This window comes from Thunnus maccoyii, chromosome 8, assembly GCF_910596095.1.
Source record: "Thunnus maccoyii chromosome 8, fThuMac1.1, whole genome shotgun sequence".
NCBI lineage: Eukaryota > Metazoa > Chordata > Actinopteri > Scombriformes > Scombridae > Thunnus > Thunnus maccoyii.
The window spans coordinates 17,743,200-17,757,846 of record NC_056540.1 but is presented as its reverse complement, the minus strand read 5'-3'; the positions used below and the strand labels follow the sequence as shown (position 1 = coordinate 17,757,846).

At 38.4% G+C, this 14,647-nt stretch overlaps 1 protein-coding gene across 1 annotated transcript; it reads right to left on the bottom strand.

Annotated features, from left to right (window-relative positions):
* Positions 1 to 1,964: 1,964 nt before the first annotated feature.
* On the bottom strand, positions 1,965 to 14,382 carry p2rx3a (purinergic receptor P2X, ligand-gated ion channel, 3a). Its single transcript, XM_042418147.1, has 16 exons — positions 14,329 to 14,382; positions 12,166 to 12,241; positions 11,579 to 11,671; positions 11,256 to 11,484; positions 9,707 to 9,842; positions 9,256 to 9,327; positions 8,509 to 8,578; positions 7,330 to 7,423; positions 7,138 to 7,215; positions 6,877 to 7,015; positions 6,442 to 6,578; positions 6,253 to 6,346; positions 5,231 to 5,296; positions 5,065 to 5,142; positions 4,887 to 4,953; positions 1,965 to 2,137 (listed from the first exon to the last, which is right to left on the bottom strand). Exons 4-16 carry the CDS (start codon positions 11,378 to 11,380, stop codon positions 2,046 to 2,048), a joined length of 1,248 nt encoding a protein of 415 aa, XP_042274081.1. The 5' UTR covers positions 11,381 to 11,484; positions 11,579 to 11,671; positions 12,166 to 12,241; positions 14,329 to 14,382; the 3' UTR covers positions 1,965 to 2,045.
* Between the last annotated feature and the right edge of the window lie 265 nt (positions 14,383 to 14,647).

Here is a 14,647-nt window from a genome sequence, read left to right as displayed (position 1 = left end):
TATTGGTTTTGGTCTTTTCATGGTTTTCTTTTCATGTTGGCAGTAACAGAATATCAACAGGCTTGACCTTTGAGTTCCTCATATCAAGAGTGTGGAAGGTGTCGCATGTGGTTTAGATTGTAAAGGCAAATTTGTGATGTATTATTCTTCCTAATCTTGAGGCTGAGGTGATTGCATGTACTGCATTGAGTTTACAGACATTTTTTCTCTTGTTTCAGATCTAGCAGTGACTTCGATTTTGGCCTCGGCTCATTTAGCTTACTGGAGGAGATCGTCACAGGTCAAGAGTGGGCTAAGTTCCTAAACCCTGCCATCTCAGCCCCCTCAGCCAATCAGAGACCATCCGAAGAGCCACCAAGCCAACTCAAAATCACACCAAATCCTTATGATAGTGGTCAATCGTCTCTGATTTTGAGCCAACAAGGAGATGGGAACAACCAGTGGAGCTTCAGGGGAAGCAAGTCATCACCAGTTTCAGATTTCAGCATGACACAAATATCTCCTCATGCTTTCCTGCCGGGCAGCATGGACTGTATGGAAGGAAAACATGTTGCAGTGCAGAATGTTCGCAATGGGGCTGATCAATCAGAACCAATGGAACATGGTCTTACTCAATCAAATATGCAACCAAGACCTCCTTCCTTTGTAGAGGTTAGATATCACTTCATTTATTTTTTTCTTCTTCTCCAAATTTACAATAATATCAACATGAAAACCTAAAAGCACTTATAAGCACTTTCCTAAATTCTACTTTGTGATATGATGTTTTAACTTCACTTGTGATCATTGTGTTGATCACCCTGTAATCTGTTTCTTTTTGCAGCCTGCAGATACTCTGGAAAACCCAGCGCTGAGGAGCAGAGTCCACCTCAACAGGAAGAGACAGCATCGATCAGCTGAGGGGACAGGTGACGTAAAAGCATCAGTACAACTAAATTCTTGCCATTTGTGGAGATTTCAGGCATCACAGGCGGCCAAATATGTACTTTAGAAATAGAAAACTCAATTCTCTCTCTTCTCTCTCTCACAGAGGCGTCCATATCTTCACTGAGCGTACCAAGCAGCCACGTGATGGACGAGACAGGAGTGTCATATCATGATAACGTCATGTCTCCTCCATCTCACTCTCCATCTTCTTTCACTCCTTGCGGTCCTGCACCTCAAGGTGTCCTCAAACAAGCCATATCCCGGGATTCAGTGTCCTCAATGGAAACGCTGACAAAAAGGGTAAAGATACTGTTTCTCACAGTGCCTCCTTGTGGTTTGAAATTGAAAAATGTCATCTACAGTATGTTGCAGCTAGATGAGCTTAAAGTGGGTGTAAATGGTGCACAATAAAAGTTTTGTCCCAAAATGAAATTACTTAAACAAAGTGGCTTTTGTCTTTCACAGTGGCTGCTAACAGGAAACTTATTATGGAAAAACAGTTAAAGTTCTGTCCATTTTTACACGTTTGTCCACACAATAACATGTGTTCATAGGTTAAATTGTCTGTTTTTGAAATACTGGTAACACTTCATTTAATGGCTGTAATTCCTGAATAGTTTCCTAATAATTTCAAAGAAATTTTCTGAAAAGAACTTCACAATTTGGTTCTTATTGTAAGAAAAATAGGAATGTCTTTGAAAGAATCACTTCATTTAAACCCATGTAAATATTCAGTTATGATTCATTTATTGTTAGAAACATCGTTTTTCTGATATACTACATTGAATTTACTGTTTGCCTGTAGATAAATCTGATTATGCAGGAGACTACAACTGAAAAGATTAAATGTAATTAATTCATTAATTGAAAATGTACCAATTGAACACTGTCTCAGTTTTCCTTGCAATTTGTAACTTTTAAAATTAAATGTTACTGAAATATTAACTACTTTTTCTGTCCCTCTTTTTTTTACTCCATTCATCCTTCTCTGGATCAGAGGCGAGTTGAGGAGAACCGACGGGTTCATTTTTCAGAGCAGGTGGTTGCCATAGCGCCGGCCGAACTGGATATGGATGCTACAGACTCAGAGGATGATTTGGGGGCGGAGGAGGACTCTGTCATAGAGCAGGAGTTTGAGGTGGAGCAGGCAGCGATAGAGGAGGAGGTGCCACCTGCACGCCGGCCTGTTCTCCCTGCCTGGATACTGGCTCTGAAGAGGATGAACACAGGGAGGAAGCACAGATAGTGACTGTAAAAACTGCCAAGACGTTTGCCAAACATCCTTTAAGACTCTTCAAATAACGTACATGTGAATGAGGTGAAACATTGAAAATATGCAATATTTACTGTTTTTTACATTTTTTACTTCACTTGTTTTGGCAGATATATAATTAAAAAATATTTTTAGATGTTAAGATGAGTGTGTTGCTGTGCACACAGAAAGTGTGTGTGCTGACAGGATTTCTATTGCGGGACTTTCTGCTCCTCATCACTCTCCAGGCCACCACCACCTCTTGATCGAGTGTTGAGAGTATTTCAAGCTTTTACACTGCTTGCGTACTTCAGCAGCAGTTGTTTAAGTTGCTGTCAGACTTTCCAAGCTACTCCAGAGGCTGAATGTACACAAAGACTATGATGTTTAAGCAAAAACTGTCAGTTTTAATGTATGTGGACTTTTTCTACCCTGAAAAGTTCTTTTTTGTCCGTGTCCTCCACTCTGTCTGTATGTCTAGATTGGATAATATGCTGCTGGTGTCACATCAGCTGAATCAGTGTTTAGTCTAGCATTTGGAATGAGTATCTTTTACAGCAGTGCATTGTCACCCTCCTCCTCCCCCCCACTTCAATTTCACACTGGAAAACACCAAACCAGCACCACTCTCTCCATATCCTGTGTCTCTTCTTAATGGTTCCCTGTCTGACCATTCTGGGAATAAACGTCAGAGGAGGAAAGAGATGTCAGGTGCTGACTGTCGGTGGTTTTTGATTGTGTGCTGCTCAGCCTCTGAGCTGCTTTAAACATGTTAAGAAGCCGTTTGCTTGCTGGAGATGGAGAGGAGCCTGCAAGTACTGAGTTTCTTAATTGAAAGTACTTTTTTACTCTGAAAGTCATTATTATCATCATCATCATCGGGGCACTCGTCAGTCGTCACTTATGGGGAAGCGCACTATAACGTGATATCATCAGCCTCTCTAGGCCTGTAGCTGCAGTGATGCTTCTGTGCTTGTGTAGCAGCACAGGAGGCAGTGGATCTACAAGGTTCAGACAAACATTAAAAGAAAAGTTCGACATGTTTGGGAAATGTGCTTATTCTCCTTCTTGCCGAGAGTTAGATGAGAAGATTGATAACCGCTCTCATGTTTAGTGGTGGTAATCTTCTCATTTAACTCTGAATGCAAATTAAAGTTTCACCCAAAATGTTGAACTATTCCTTTACAGTTATCATCCTACCATCTTGTTATCCTGAACAAGAAAATATTGTCTACATTGTTCCCTCTAGATGAAAAACTAGATAACATATGAAAAAAATCCTGCTACCTCATTATCCAAGTAAACTATATATACATAAAGTGACATAATCTGCTATATTATAGTCATATACTGCATATATATTCATTTCTTTACAGTTTCAAATCTCTGTGCATCCACACACACACATACACACACATATCCATTTTTGTTTGGCTTTTGAATGCCGTATAGTAGACTGAAGAGAGGCAGAGGTGGCATTCAGACAGTTGGGAGTACTTTATGGCACTGTGCGATATCATATTCAGCCATTTCCATTACATGCATTATATTGATTTGTGTAATTAAATTTATACATCAAACTTTGTGGCTAACTGCTGTCAATTCCTCTGTGGCCTCTCTTATCATCTCTCGTAAATCACTGTCAGAGCCATTGGGATGCTCTTTAGCTGATCTATTTGCGTCCTGGTCAGACTTTAAACGATGGATGGCAGATATGTGTGGCAGAGAGAGCAAAAAAGACAGAAAGTTACATACATATCTGGGCTGAAACTGTGTGTGTGTGACTGAAGCAGAGAAATAAACAGCACAACAATGATAATGTCATTTTGGACCGTCAGCACAAAACGGAGAAACTACATTAGTCCATTAGTCTGCACAGTCTCCTGTGCGTCATCAACCAGAAGTGGACTAATAATGGCCCATTTGTAAACCTCAAGCCACACACATTTATCCCGCTGCGGCCACCTCCACAACACACACACACACACACACAAACACACATTGTACTATTTATTCCCATCATTTAGAGACTCTTCTGTCTTTCCATTTGTGTAAAAAGGTGAGGAAAGGCTGGAGGTATGTATGTGTAAACACAATGCACAAAGAGAAATGATCCAAAATGCAAATTATTTATTCTGTTTTTAGTATTGGACATGTTTTTCTAATTCTTGCTCGTTCAAGCAAAGCTAACAGGCAATGAGAAGGGATTCAGCTTTAATATCTTGGCTGACAATCGGGAGGTTATAGGGTTTACTGTTTATTGTATTAACGATGCTGTAAAACATCTTGTAAAATGAAACTGCTTACAATAAAATAACTGAGTTTAATGACGGTAGTTTTAACTAAGCTTTAATATAAATGGTAAAGAGTTGACTACTTTGTTTGATTATTGCTGACTAGGAGGCTCTAGTGTGCCAGTTATTGTTAGATTGCTGTCTTCTGACTTCGACTTGAAGTTGTGAAATTGCGAAGCTGGCAGCAACGTTGTCCATCTTTACAAGATTCCATAAACTTGACAAACTAAAACTGACTCCCGACACCCAGAAAAAGGCATAATGAATCTCTTGTCAGGCAATAAGGGAGGGAGAAAGAGAGAGAGGAGAAGAGAACTGTCCATTTCTTCAGGTTGGCTGTCTTTGTTTTTGTTAGACAGGTTGGTCAGAGGTAGTGAGGGAAATGGCTCCAGAGTCATAGGAGCTCTTGATACCTGGTTTGAGTGACAGCGAGCTACCAGGGCTCTGAGCGAGAGATGCTTCTATCTGAGCGTCTGACACCTGAGAGACACAGATAGTTAGACAAAAATGAGAATTTCTCACAGCACAACTGTTGTATTTCTACTTATTACTAGTCAAACTGCATAGAGTATAAAAGTATAAAAGCATTACCTCTTCGAATTTCTTGGCTTTGTACTGCTCGGCCCCTTTCAGGAAGTTCAATAAGATGACGTCACAGAGAACCGTACCCTGCCAACACAGAAAACAAAGTGTTGACGACTGACAGCGACAAGACAAATACATTTTTATCATCCTCTGCCTGATTTAAAGTCTTTACCAGTCCAACGGAGGTGAAGGCAGCTACCAGGTTGATGAGCGTTGGGATTGTGTCAAACTTTCCTGCCTGAAAGAAGAAGAGACGGTTTGGGTGGGAGTCAAACGATAACAAAGATACCTTATATTCTACCTAAACTATGCTCTGGACAAATGGCAAGGATGGAGATTTTTAAGATATTAGCACAAAAGTAATTCTCTTGCCAAATTATTTGCTGACACCAGCTCCTTTCTGTTCCAGTTTGAAACCACAGTGGAAACCGCTTATAGTGATCATGTCTGACTGGGTCAAATTGATCACTATAAGTGGATGATTATTATAACCGAATTTTTAAATTTTTTCTTTATTTCTCATGCAGATTACCATCTAAGTGACATTTGTATATTTATTACATGAATATAAAGTCATGAAACGGGCAGCTTCGCTATTTACTGAATTTTATTGACCGTTTCAAAATACAGAACATCTGTTTCAAATGTTTCGCTGCTGCATCTCGTTGGCTCGTTTTTGGCAGTTTGTCATGAGCTTTGAGGAGACTGTTTTTCATTGAGAGAAAATTTCTTTCTTTTTCCCGCTATGATTTCAATGTGCAAGCAGCACCAGCCTCAGGTCACCAGATAGAAGCAGACGGGTTACCGCAAGGCAATAACGGTGCTACAGCCGCTAAGTACATATCAAACCTGTATCATGGAAGTAAAGTAAAAAAAAAATAGAATTACCGTAGTGTTTAAATTCTTTCCATTTTTTCCATATATTTTTTTTTACGTGTGAAAAGACCCAAAATGAACACTGTGAGTGGACTACTTGATTAATATAAGCAAATTATTTAAACAGCATTTGTATAGGAACGATTCTGTTCCGAGCTTTTTGATCCATATATTTACAGTATTATGAACACTTTCAGAGAAAAGTGTTTATAATTCTTTCACACATTTCAAGTGCAGAACCGTTTTAAAATGTGATTTTATGTACACAAACACACACACACACACATAAATTCCCATTTGCATTTGCACACAACTCACATTGCCAGTGACCATAACATCAAAGCGGATTGCAAATGCTTTATGGAGTGTCCGAAATTCAGTCCCATTCTCCATCTTGAAATATTTGGCAAACCTGCACACAAAGGAGAAGACAGAAAAAGTGAAAAAAGAGGAAGAAAAGGACAAAAGCAAATGAGAGAAATCAGCACAAAGAATGGACCTCACTACCTGAAGTTGTAGCCTTTGGAGACGGCATTTTTGGCAAATGGTGCGTCCAGTCGCGTGAAGGAGTACCTGGGTACACAATATTCGATGCTCAAGTCCAGGTTACACTTCCACTGAATGTTTATTCCTATTTCTCCACCCTGAAAGAGAGGGAGAAGGAAAAAAAGACATATATTGAAGCTCTATACCTGCAAGTATGTGGAAAATAAGAAGATAACCTCTAGTGTTCAGAACTTATCCAGCTTTTTATTTGCAGTTTTCATAAGGTCAAAAAAAGGGAAGACAGGTGAGAAGGGTTTATATTCTATTGTGTATAATGTAGACCTGAAACTCTAAATTTGATATTAACATCACTTTTTGTGTAGTCCACTGTGAAGTTAACAATTGAGGATGAAGAGTGAAAGAATTGTTGAGGAGAAAGAGGAGAAAGGAGGAGACCATTTTCAGGCTCTCCATATTCTGCCCGGTGTAGTTCAGCACATCGCCCACACGAAAGATGGGGCAGAAGGGCTTCGTCTCTGGATGGTAGATACAATTCTTGATTTCTGATGTCGTCATTGTGGATGGAAAGTTTCCTCTGAGAGAAACCAAGATTTTATGCGGTTATGATGACAAGCTTCTACTGTGTCCTTATTACATATTTTCCACACGTGTTACAAGTTACTATGGTGGTTAAGTTTGTGCCTGTGTGCGACGTACCTGGTGACATTAAAGAGAGGGAAGCGAATACTGTTCTTGATGAAGATTGTGAAGTTTTCCACATTCAGCATCGCTTTGCTGAGGAGGGTGTTGACAGAGAAAAGAGTTGAGGCTTTCAATGAGGGAAATGTTGTCTGGTGCACAAGCATATCTCTGTATGTGTGTGTGTGTGTATGTGTGTGTAAATCTCACTTCTCTGCTTTATTCTCTGCTGGACACCATCCTTCAATCTGACACTGACCCTCAGATTCATTGGAGGGTTTAAGGCAAACACCCGTAATTACACCTGGTGTGTAAGGGAGAGAGAGAGGAGAAGTTATGCTGAATCAGACACAAATACAGGGCAGATGCAGCGGAAGCCGTAACGGTGAACAGGCTTTTGTGTGTCTGATATACTTGCAGAGGTGAAAAGTTGTTAAACATTACGCCACTTGCAGAGTGTGTGAATGTGGAAAGATCCACCTTACTTCCTGGGTTTTAACTGCTACATGTGGTGGGGCTTTTGTTTACTGCTTTGATGTCAATTTTTCACGATTCCACCTCTTTAACCACCGCTGACTGACCAAGTAAACTTGGTATCGCTGCTACAGCATGAATGGGGAGAACTATGATACCAGCAGAAACAGAAAAGTAATACATAAGGGTCATCAGATGATGTACCAGACAATCAGCTGTTTGCAGAAGTTAAAATGTTGCAAGAAATTGAGGTTCCTGATCACAAAATAATGTTACAGTGACCAAAAGGCAAATAAACGGGCTTCATTGCTTGGGAGCCATCTGGTGGTAGCATCAGGAATGATACTGTGGCAGACAGACCCCTCCCCCACCTCACACCATCAGAATAATTGGAAAGATGTTAAAGCGACATAATCATTTTTACACTTTAAAGTAGTGTTTGTCTGATTAGTCTGATAAATGATAAAATCATGGGAAGTTCAGAGGATATTCCAGAAAGGTTTGTAAAAAAATATTTATATTTAATTCATTAAAATATACTTTGTTAGTTTACATTATGCAGCTTCACATTTCTGAATCTTGGAAAATGGGCCTTGAATCTGACTTCAAGGATAAATGGAAACAACTCAAACTAATAAAAATGAAGTTTGTTACTTATATTCCATTAATCTAATCTGATCAAGAAACTGAGAATTTTCAGGGAGACGCTTGGCTGAAGAAATGTAGTAACGTAAAACATCCACCGAGCAGGAATAAAGGAGACGACGAGGCCACCGATGCTTAAGCTGATATTTGCTGTTCAAGACTTGACATATATTAAACTTATTGAGCTCTCAGCCTCTGCAGTTTTTTGTGTTTGGAGGACTTCAGATTGGATTAGATCTGCAATAACGATACAAGAAGAAGAAAACTCACCATTTGAAAGGATGCTGCCATAATGTTTGCTGCAGTTTTCACTTGTGTTACATCTAAACATTTTGTCAGACTAAAACACACACACACACACACACACACACACACAGTTGTGTTTCCATCAGTTCAGAGGACATTACATTGAATTACATTAATTTCCTAGAGACTTATTCTAACCTTAACCATGACCACTGCCTGCTTAACTCTTACCCTTATCTTACTTTAAGCCTCGACCAAGTCTTTATCCTAAAATGTAATGGTTTACGTTATGGAGACTTGTTTTTTGTTCCCAAAAGGGAGTCGAGTCCCCACAATGTGAGTAATATCTGAAACATGCATACACACTTACTGTAGCTTTTTCTTTTACAATACAATCACATCTGATGAAATACAATAAAATAAAACAAAGAAAACATATAAGACATTAACTGGAGAAATAATACAATAAATGGTAAAAAAAAGAAAAAGAATTGGTTTAAAAGACATTACTGAGTCTGCAAGCCTTACATCCTCAGACAGGGAGATCCAGAGCTGAAGGACTGAAAAACCAGGTCTTTAATCAGTAATAGGAACAGTCCTGCCTGAGGATCTGAGACTGCGCTCGGGGCTCATAGGGGACCAGCAATCCAGGAATGTAGCTTGGATCCAACCACCATGAGTAGCTTTAAATGTAATCAGTCAAACGTCCACTCTGTAACCCACTGGTAACCAATAAAGAGGGGTGAAAACATGATTTGAACATGTCCTCACCTCTGCACATTTTCCTTGGAACTGATTCTCGGTGAGGATGAGTCCGGTAATGATGCAGAACACAGCTGCACCCTTAAAACACATTAGCAGAACATTTATGGTATAACGTATGTTTTTGTAATACTATACAATGGTCAATATGGCTCCAGAGAGTATTCTTCATAAAAAAAGACTGAACAACAGCTGCTAAATCAGTGGCATTAAGAGCTCAAACTGACTATAGATACTGACTCTGATGCTTCACAAACCTTTCATTCAAACATGAGGAGATTTTCCGTGTAGTCTGATAAGATACCTCAGAAAAAGCTCAACATCTCACATTAATCTAATCAAAATGTAACATATGTGTTTGTGGGTGTTGCAAGAGGAAGGTCATTTGAAAGCAGCAGTTGCAGTAAAGGTCAAAGGTCATGTCTTTGTGTTGACTGTGTGTTATCAGGGTCACACACACCTGTTGGGGGAAGACGTAGTCGGCCACGTCCATCACTCGGTTGTGATAGTAACCGAAGCCTTTGACTTTAGTCATCACAGAGGACTCGATGCTGGTGTCGGTCACCTGGTAGGCTTTCTCGTGGATGAAGACCCAGCTGCAGGACAGAGGACACGACGCAACTGAATTAACAGCAGTTCAAGATAAATTAATGAATGAGTGAAGAATATAAAGAGTCCAGTCACGAGTCTGAAACTGCTCACATATTTGAAATTAATCTATTTTCTCATATTCAGGCTTAAAATTTGTAAAGAAAGAAAACCTGTTTGCTGCAAATGTACATTTGTGATAAATATTAAAAACTGTATGTTTCCTGAAATATTTATGTATCTGTTTTGATTCAACCTCTTCTTTAAAATTACTTAATTTTCTTTTAGTTCACTATTATTCAGACTTTGTACTCACCAGTAGGCAGCAGGATACAGGTGATAATATTATGAATAGGGTAGCCTGAGTTTGTTACATTCAGTGCACAAAGTTACTGTTACTGTTACACACACTTAGATTTTTAACCTGTTTCCTAAGTTTCAACTTCATTTCCTATCCATTTATTTTCCCCACAAGAAAATAATTAACACGTTACTTTGTTTTAAAATATAAAGAAATAGAATATGACATTGACAAATATAAGTGATAGTTAAATTATTTAAGTTTGATTGATGTTGTACAAATTGAAAAAGGAGATATTATGTAATTTCCGGCTACCATCTTTGTTTCAATTAGAAAACACTCACAACAGCGGTAAGTACTATTTAACGACCTTCTTGGTTTTTCAAAGATTAATGGGTATCTAATTTTGTGAAAATCTGAAGCTCAGCTTGGTGACTCAGATGTAACAGTTATACATGAGAGGCACTATCAGCTGATCACCACACGACTATAAATATAACGATAGTGAAGCACAAGTTAAAGAAAATCTGATCCTGTTTCACATTAAAAATTAATGTCATGTGATTGCAACGTCTCCAGTTCGATTCTGGAGACCTTTGTTTCATTGCACCTCCTCGCTCTCTCTCCCCATGTTTTCTTTCTATGTCTACTAAAAATAATGATCTCTTATTATAGTTTGTGTGCAGGGCTTTAATCTAAAATTAAAGGCTCAGTTCAACCAAAGTACAAAATAACCCATAAAGCTGAATCATGCTGAACATGACAGATTATCCAGAGTCACTCGGACATCGTGTCTAAAAATACAAACTGCCATTGAGTTTTTCTCAGTTTTAGCAACACTAATGATATTCCCATCCACCACACATCTCATCCTTTGTATTGGGGTGATGAGAGAAATCTTAAAACTTGACCAACTAAAACCAAAACTACATCTACGTAGCCAGAAACCATGAGAGGCAAGTGAAAAAAAACGTATCCCTCAAGAAGTGAAATATCAGATCTTTTAACCTCTTTCCAAACCACCTAATTTCACAAAGAATCAAACTGTGACAGACTGATAATAAGACATCACAATTACCAAAAAAATGCGCAAAAAAAGAAGTCACACACACATACTGACCTGACAAAATATGCGATGATGAGCAGCTGCACAATCCGGTTGATAATGCCCACAGACCAGCTCTTGACCACCACAGACTTGGTGGTCTCGTAGGTGAAGAAGTCACTGACGCAGCCCCACACCATGGCTGTCTGTCGGTGCAAATCAGGGCGGGCTTGGATTGGGATCGAGTCTTCCTGAGTCCTGAGAGAGAAAAGTGCAACTCCTTCCTGATCTCAACAGGTGCCTGCTGAGAGGTGTGGAGGTATTATATCTGAAGATCTCCTTTGAAAGGATGAAGCAGCTCACTTTTAATTTTGAAAATGTGGTTGTTGTTTTCTTACTGGTCCTCTCTGTCAACCTGCGGCGTGGCCCGTGTTCATCTGCTTCATGGCATATTTGATGGTTGAACCTCACTGTCTCTCTCCTCTCCTTCGCTGTTTTTGTTTCACTGGTTAATGACACAAACTGGACCTCCCCTTCCTTTATTCTAGTGAGCAAGAGGAAAACTGTCTCTTCTGTCCCTCCCTCATTCTCTTTTTTTCCCTCACCACAAATCCCCATCTCCCATGCCTCTTTTCTCCCTCCATCTCTGGTTTATTCCAGTGATGCACATTTGAAAACACACTAAACACACACACACACACACAGAGACAGTGACAACAATCCCATACATCAATTTGCTCCAGACACATTTCTGACTTCCTTCTGGTGGGTTTTTGACATTTCTCGGATGCTTTTATCTAAAGTAATTTACACTATTTGCCATAGTCTCAATAATGCTCAGTGTTAAGGAATGACTCAGAGGGAATCTAACCCACAAACCTGCATGTTTCACTCACTGCATCTTAAGTTACACATATCTAAAACTTTATCTTAAGTTTGTGAATTATCTGTTTATTGAGTTGGTTTATTTGTATGATTTACTTACCAGGGATGCTCGTTAGCAAACATTACTGTAACTGGGTCAAACGTTGTTAAAATCCTGGTCAGATGTTACACATGTCCTAAAGGTGACATAAAAACCAAATAAAAATGGTTATGTACACAAGATACAAGTCTATTAGTTTACAGCTGGGTCATCTGGGTCCTTTGTGAGCTTTGTATGAAGTTCAAGCAGATTCATGGTTCATACTGTTGTCCTCTTAGCTTTTTTATATCGCTTGATTGAAATGCTTGACTTGTCATTAATGATCATCATCAGAATTCATCTATTAAAGAGAGGCTGTTCTTTTAATCATTACTGTGCGTAATCTTGCTGTTAAATTCTCTGAAAAAGCTCTACGTGACTCTGCAGTTCACATTTAAGTGCTTCATTAGGATTAACCCTGAGAGCGGAATGAAGACCAGCCATGGAAAGAAGGACGGCAAGATGGTCTTAAAACCAGGTGGATTTTGAGTGCCGCTTCATAAAGATTAGTTAGATGTCCCTTCATGTTTGAAATGCTTCTCTGCCCTCCAGTTGTTTCAGTTCTCCTTCTCTCTCTCACTCTCTACTATTTTTACTCTTGCATCACAGCAGTGAGCCTGGACACCTGTATCCAACCCACAAACTGAAGCCATTTTAAGGCATCACAAACCATGTTATTCTGTATAATGTTTAATTTGGATTGAGACTATAATTAGGAGACTATAATTTGTCAGACATTGCTTCCTTTTAATAAATGTTCTGTTCCATAAAAATGTCACTTGTGTTATCCTCTTTGTGTCAGGTGTTTTAGTGTTTATGCATTTTTAAATGTAAAACAGAGATGATCATTTCTAGATCTTAATTCTGGATCACAAATATTAAAGACACATTGTTATTTACAGTATATGTCTTTTTTTAATAAATTTTGATATGATGAAAACTTTTTAAGTAGTTTACAGTAATCTACAGTTAGAAACTGTTAATGTAAATACAGTAAAGTACTGGCAGCTGTGGTCACCAGTATTTTACTATATTTTTACAGGGTTACTACCATAGTTTCATTAAATAGTTAATTATTGTGTAATTTAAAACAGTACTCAACAGTAGAATAGGAGGTTTACAGTGTAATACTGTAACTAGACTTTCCAATAATAAACTGTATTTCTACAGTGTTGCTACTGTAATCTACTTTAACAATTTCTGGTTCAGTTTGAGATCTAGAAATGATCATCTCTGTTTTATATTTAAAAATACATGAATACTAAAACACCTGACACAAAAGAGGATAACATAAGTGACATTTTTATGGAACGGAATATTTATTACAAGGAGGCAATGTCTGACAAATTATAGTCTCAATCTAAATTAAACATTATACAGAATATAATATATGTATAATAACATGGTTTGTGATGCCTTAAAATGGCTTCAGTTTGTGGGTTGGATACAGGTGTCCAGGCTCACTGCTGAGACACAAGAGTAAAAATAGTAGAGAGAGAGAGAAACAACTGGAGGGCAGAGAAACATTTCAAACATGAAGGGACACCTAACTAACCTTTATGAAGAGCCACTCAAAATCCACCAGGTTTTTAGACCATCTTGCTGTCTATCTTTCCATGGCTTGTCTTCATTTTGCTCTCAGGTTTAATCCCAATGAAGCACCTAAAACAAACAAGCCCAAGAACTTTTACATGTCTACGTTTTAAAACAGAGGCAGATAACTGACTTATATGCTTAACTGCATATTGCATCAAGTACAAAAAACACTACCTTTCATGAACAAAATAAAACACCAGCAGTTACTTTAATTAGCCAACTATCAAAGGAAGAAAAGTATCAGACAGTTAATGTTAATATTAGGCAGCATTAACTGACTTAAGAGTAGATGTAGCCTATGAAGTCAAATGAAAACGTTAAAACTAGACCTGCAAGAAGGTGTACCAGCTTGAGAGGGTTAAATAGAGTTAGCATAACTTAAACCTAGCTCACAAATCCACAAATGTAATTTTAATCTCTCAGTGTGATGTTACTGACCTTTTAGTTGGATTCAAGAAAGGAAGCTAAACAATGATTGAATATGGATTGTTGCATGTGTCTCACCCCATCACTACTGCAAAAATGAAAATACTGCAAGGAATCGTAAAATTTTAGCCTGCTGTTAACGGTCATTCTTGTAAAACTCACATTTTACTGTAGAGTACTGTAATAAAATTTACAGTTGTTAACTGTTGAATAGTGACCTTGTAAAAACACAGTAAAATACTGGCAGCCACAACTGCCAGTATTTCACTTTAATTTTACAGGAAAATGTGTTACAGTGATGAAGTGCTTTGATCTGTGAGGTATTTAATTAGCTGGAGTAGCCAAAAACAAACATTCCTGTCAGGTTTTTTATCCATCGATAGTTTCTTAACTGATCTTTGTGGAAATGTATGATATCATGATATACAGTATATTGATATTATGATATAAAACATATACAGTGATAGGATTTTATCCATGT